The 6,016-nt window shown below is 39.5% G+C and overlaps 1 protein-coding gene across 1 annotated transcript; it reads left to right on the plus strand.

The window, feature by feature from the left end:
* The first annotated feature begins 2,463 nt into the window (after positions 1–2,463).
* LOC143416937 (C-type mannose receptor 2-like) lies at positions 2,464–5,553 on the plus strand. The gene is made up of 4 exons (XM_076882607.1): positions 2,464–3,976; positions 4,069–4,413; positions 4,499–4,587; positions 4,671–5,553. The coding sequence occupies exons 1-4, from the start codon at positions 3,643–3,645 to the stop codon at positions 4,794–4,796; spliced, it is 894 nt and encodes a 297-aa protein (XP_076738722.1). The 5' UTR covers positions 2,464–3,642; the 3' UTR covers positions 4,797–5,553.
* The last annotated feature ends 463 nt before the right edge of the window (positions 5,554–6,016 follow it).

The raw sequence follows: 6,016 nt of genomic DNA on the forward strand, positions 1-6,016 counted from the left end.
GTTTGCATGTGTTTTGGATTTTGTACGTGTTTTGGAGTTTGCACGTGTTTTGGATTTTGTAAGTGCTTTGGAGTTTGCATGTGTTTTGTATTTTGTACGTGTTTTGTCTTTTGCATGTGTTTTTTATTTTGTAAGTGCTTTGGAGTTTGCACGTGTTTTGTATTTTGTACGTGTTTTGGATTTTGCATGTTTTTTGTATTTTGTACGTGTTTTGTCTTTTGCATGTGTTTTTTATTTTGTAAGTGTTTTGGAGCTTGCATGTGTTTTGGATTTTGCACGTGTTTTGGATTTTGTAAGTGTTTTGGAGTTTGTACGTGCTTTGTCTCTAGGGGCCACCGTAGTTTTGGTCCTGCCCATTGATCAACACTTTTTGGGTATCAATTCATTCTGAGTTACAGATCATTTTTAGTATGCAACTTCCCTTTAATTGGGATGAACTTTTGTTTGGATATTTATACTCAGTGAATGTAGATAAAACGTCCAAGCTGTTGTATGGTATTCTGAGTCTGGCTGCCCGTAAGACTATTACCAAGAAATGGCTTAGTGTGAAAATTCCATCACTAAATGACTGGTATGAGATTGTTTATGGGATGTTTAAAATGGAAAGAATTACCTTCATTAATAGACTCCAATATGACATATTTAGTGATATTTGGGTTAAATGGAAACATTACATTTTGTCAAGGAGACCTGATTTTGTTTGAATCTCTGTAATTATGTATGCCACATTTCTGAATTGTTATGTGTATATATGTATATGTCAGTATGTATGAGGGTATAGGCGAATATATATGTATGTAGGTATGTGTATGTATGTCTAAGTATATGGGTGTGTGTGTGAGTGCATCTATGTGTGTGTGTGTGTGTGTATATACACACTAGATGGTACACCCGTTTGTTTATTTTTGATTATTTGTTTATTTTGGTTTATTTGTGTTCTTATAGGTTGTTTATTAAAAAATAAAATAAAAAACAAACAAACAAAAAAAAACCCCAAAAAACCCCCTAAGAATCAGGTCTCAGGAAAGTACCACGAAACTAGGGAGCTAGAATCACTAGGACAGAAACCCAAAACACAAACAGTCACAAACCATGATGAAATCAAAAGTAAAAGTACAAAAACCAAAAACACTGGGTCACCGACCCAGGACCATAACATTTTATCAATCCCTTGGGTGGGTTCCTCCTTGGTTTTTACACCGCTGAATAAATGTCAAACAGAAAACTGATTTAAAATAGAAGTGTGAGATGGTTGAGAATTTACACCAGTGTCCTTTTATATTTGATATAGCTACAAGCAGATGGCTGAGTTTATTAAACTCCACCGAGACGGCGGTGAAAGCTAGACCGTCCAGTTTCACAGCTGTTTACTTCCGGCTTACCCGACCTTCTGAGGACCCAGCCCACGTAGACCACAAAGACCGGGTCCTCAGGAGGATGCAGCCTACGAATTTGGACCTTGTGGGTTGTAACGGGAACAGCAAGTGATACTCTACCACAGCGAGAGATAACACCAAGTGACAGTGCCACCTGAAGGAACCAACACGAACCATCACTTGGCCTGGCTTCAGAGGGTTGAAAACTAGTTGTACATTGTTGCATTACATGTAGTTGTTGCAGTTTAACAACAGAGAAGAGAAAAATAAATAGCATAAAAACTATAGTTCTATTTTCTGTTGTCTTAAACATATACAACATATGTTTAAACAAAAAAACTGTATGTTTTTGCCTCTTTCATCTCTTTGCATGGTTAAAAGTCCAGGTGGTGGAATCTCTAGCTGGACATTCTTTTCTGTTTTTGTTCCATTCATTTAGATTAAATACGTTTGTGTTTGACAACACACAGTGATGTGAAATACAGACTTTCCAAAATGTGTTAAAACACAAATGACACAAACACAAATAACACAAATGTGAAAAAAAAGAAAACAAACAGAAATCTGTATCTGTAAATATGTAAGGAGTAAAAGTAAAACACCCGGAAATTCTGTCTGTGAACGTTCTCAGTCATCCAGGTCATCGTAGTCAAAGGAGCTTGCAAAGAAAAGCGTCTGGACTTCTTTAAGTTACTTGAAGACGTTTCACCTCTCATCCGTCCGAGAAGCTTCTTCAGTTCTAAGGTCAAATGGTGGAGAGTCCCAGATATAAACCTAGTGGGAGCCCCCACAGAGGGACAAAAGGACCCCCTGATGATCCTCTAATCGCCTGAGCCAAGGTGTGTAACTGGGTGTGGGTCCCAATCAGCCAGAGTTTCGGGTGAGTTCATTGTGAAACCTGGCCCCACCTTATCATGCGAATTCCTGAGGTCAGATGGCCCAGGATGTGAGTGGGCGTTAAGGCGTCTGGGAAGGGATCTCAAAACTCCCACTAGGTTTATATCTGGGACTCTCCACCATTTGACCTTAGAACTGAAGAAGCTTCTCGGATGAGAGGTGAAACATCTTCAAGCAACTTAAAGAAGTCCAGACGCTTTTCTTTGCAAGCTCCTTTGACCCGGAAATTCTATTTCTACTCATTCTACTTTATTGTTAGTGATGTTTGGTTAGCCTCAAACCTCAAATATCACATATTTGCAAAAGTGCTCCAATGTTTAAATTGGCTTAATTTTTAAAACCTTTTTAGCGATTCGTCTAACAGTCCAGTTTCACCAATAAAAACTTTGGCCCTTTCTCAATTCTCAAGTACGCAAATAAATACTCGCCGAGAACACCAGCGTACTTGATGATGTCACAGGTCCGGAGTTTTTACTGCCGTCCCCTCTTAATTTAACTGTGAGTAATATGTTATGAAGCTTAACTTTAATCACAGCCAAACCGGTTTACTCAGGAACAAATAAAACACTGAAATAAACGAAACATTAACATTTAGAAGTGATCTAAGTGACTTATATATCATGTTTTACCTCAGTAGTGAAATCTATCTTAATAAAAATAGTGTACATGTACATACGTGTGCATACCTTAATAAAAACAAGCAGGTGAGATGTTAGAACGCTTTTATTTTTATTTTAGTGGACACTCAATACAATAGATAGCTACTGGGGTTTGGGGTTTGTTTATCCTGAGTAGCGAAAAGACTGCGGGGGGGTTGAAAACGACGTGCCGGGAGTTCGCTGTTCTCGCCGGCTCTAATAACCCTCGACCTCGCTGTCTGCTATGGAGCTGGCGGGTCACAGACGTCTCCGAAAACGTCGGAGCACGTTTGGAAATATATGATATCTTGATAAATCGAGCAGATATTTGAAGTTTACACAGCTGCATTCTCGCTTGAAAATAACTTAAAAGTTTATTTTGTGACCCAGAAAGAGTAATATTTAAAAGTTTTTAGCCCCGCTCGTCCGCCATTGCCGCGTTTGAGTTTTGGACGAAATGCATTCTGGGATATTTACCACCACCGATGCATGCTTGATAAAACAGACGGAACAAGAACACATCCGGGACTTTTTCGCGTTCTCGGCTTGATGCCTGCTTCGAATTGGAACAGTACTTTGTCTCCGACTGATGACGTATCACGAGTACACGAGAACGCAAGTACGCACAAGTACGCATATTGACAACGGCCCTTTATATTTTTATATTTATATTTTTCTCAGGAGGACTTTCCACTCTTCCTCCCCACTCCAGAGAATACCACTTTGTGAAAATGCTGATGACCCAGCATGAAGCTCAGAGTTACTGCAGAGAACACTTCACTGACTTGGTCACCATCTACAACAGCAACATCAACCAACTGCTTTTCTCAATGTCACCAAGGATCAGTATTGGGGCTTGGATAGGGCTGTATGATGATCGTTACAGCTGGAAGTGGTCCATGGAGGAAAAACTTTTTTATGTTGGCAGTAAAAATGAATTTTTGATCTGGGCTAACGGCCAACCAGACTGTGTAAATGCAAAGGAATACTGTGTGGCTCTTCAGGGACAAACACAGATGAATGATAGACCCTGTGGAGCTTCTTACCCTTTCCTGTGTTACAATGGTAGGAAAAAAGATTTCTTGCCCTAGTTGTCCTACAATTTTATGAGATTCATAATGTGTGTTTGAAAATTCATCCTTTTTATTTGTTCACAGCCAAAAATACAAGTTACATCTTAGTGATGGAGAACCAAACCTGGTCAGCGGCTCAGTCGTACTGCAGGACATACCACACAGACCTGACCAGTATAAGAAGCAAAGAGGAGAAATCCAACATCACGCTCACTTTGAAAGGATCAGGGGTTCAGTATGTGTGGATTGGCCTCTACAGGGATCCCTGGGCCTTCTGGTCTGACAACACAACCTCCACATTCACTAACTGGAAGCCTTCTGAGCCTAATAACTACAATTCAATTCAGTACTTTGCAACAATAAATTTTAAGGAAGGGACATGGTCTGATTCCGCCTGGTTCGACACAGCCTATGTTTTCTGTTTCACAGGTGAGGTCCAGAATGCAAACACTGTAAGATCCTGTCATCGTGTAAAATACTGATCTTTGTGTTTTTATATGTGGTTCATTTTTAGCAGTGACAAAGCAAACAGTGGTGAAAATGAAGCTTCAGTCAGAGGCAGACATGCACAGCACAGAGATCCAGCAGCAGGTTTCACAGCAGGTCAGCAGTTCAGTCACCAACACAAACTTGACACAAGTTCAAACTATGCTTCATGTTTTTCATCATCTGCACATTTTGTCCAGCTGTCAGGCCTCATGCTGTCAGAAGGACTGACAGACTTCAGGATTCGTTGGAGGAAAGTCCAGAGTTACCGTGACGACCAGTCAAAGAAGCAGGATGTGGACGGTGGCTGCAAAACTGAAGTCTGACTGGACTGAACCACTTCATGTGTGAAGTTAATAACATGCTGTGCTGAGCTGTCTCATCCTTTACATCTTTTATTTCAGAGTATATTGATTGCAGAAGTGCCACCAATAACTTGTTTGTTCAGCTATGGTTGTAGTTTTTAAGAAAATCTTTTAATTAGAGGTCCATGCACTAATTTTGTTGTTCATCTTGAAGTTTTTGTAGGCTGTAGTTTCTTGAATTCATCTGTCTCAGCACTATAGACACTGTTCTGGCTTTTTGTGCAAGCAGTTTATTAGGATCCATATTTCTGTTTGATTGTGACAGTAACCTCTGCTGACTTAAAAAAATGGTAAACATGAAAGTGAGGAGATGCGAAGCAAGAAAAAAAAAAAACCTTCCCTGAACAAAACGTTGTACTGTTTATTTCCTGTTTTTGCTCAGACTGTTTGATAACCACAAAAATGTAACCATAAGAGTATCAGACCTTACCCGATTTAAATTTGGACGCTCACTTTCAACTATGTGCAGTTTTAATGCAGGCTGGACGTCATCTTGACAGACACTTTAATTGAATTAGATTTTTCTCTGCTTATGAAAGTGGCTGTGATGGATTATTTCAGAAGAAATCTATTGCTTTCCTAATGGATTATTTTCATTAGAACACTGAGATAACAGATCTTCAGGGCTGATGTGCCCGTCTCCTCTCCAACCTCTCACCTCTTAAAGATAAGAACAGAGTCAGCATTAGCTCAGAGTAGATTAGTTAGACAATTGTAATTGATGTGATTTGATTATTATTTGATTTTTACTATCATTTCATTCTTCTTTTGCTTTTGTCTGCTACATTGCTTTAAAAAAATTGCTGCAATTAAAATTTCATTTGTGAAAAAAAATTCTTATTTTCTCTCAACCATTTATGAAATAGTAAGGGTAAAAATCTGAACATTAATTTGTCACAATCCAGAGGGGATATTTTGAAGGTTTTCCCTGTGGGAAAGTATACGTTTGAGAAGATGTGCGATTGATAGGTTCGTAGCTTGAACCCATCCGCTGGAACGTTAAGGACAATCTGCTACGCAGCAAAAAGCAAGACACAAGGCACCAAAGTTTTCTGGTTTACTCATGCATGAGGGAGACCTGGCTGGAGCCAAGCGTCGTTCCACCACTTGACCACCATCAGACTCTCAGCCAGGTTCCCCATAGCACTCCTTTTATTGTGGTTACATGAATATGCATAGGG

Source organism: Maylandia zebra, linkage group LG3 (genome assembly GCF_041146795.1).
Source record: "Maylandia zebra isolate NMK-2024a linkage group LG3, Mzebra_GT3a, whole genome shotgun sequence".
In the NCBI taxonomy this organism is placed as follows: Eukaryota; Metazoa; Chordata; class Actinopteri; order Cichliformes; family Cichlidae; genus Maylandia; species Maylandia zebra.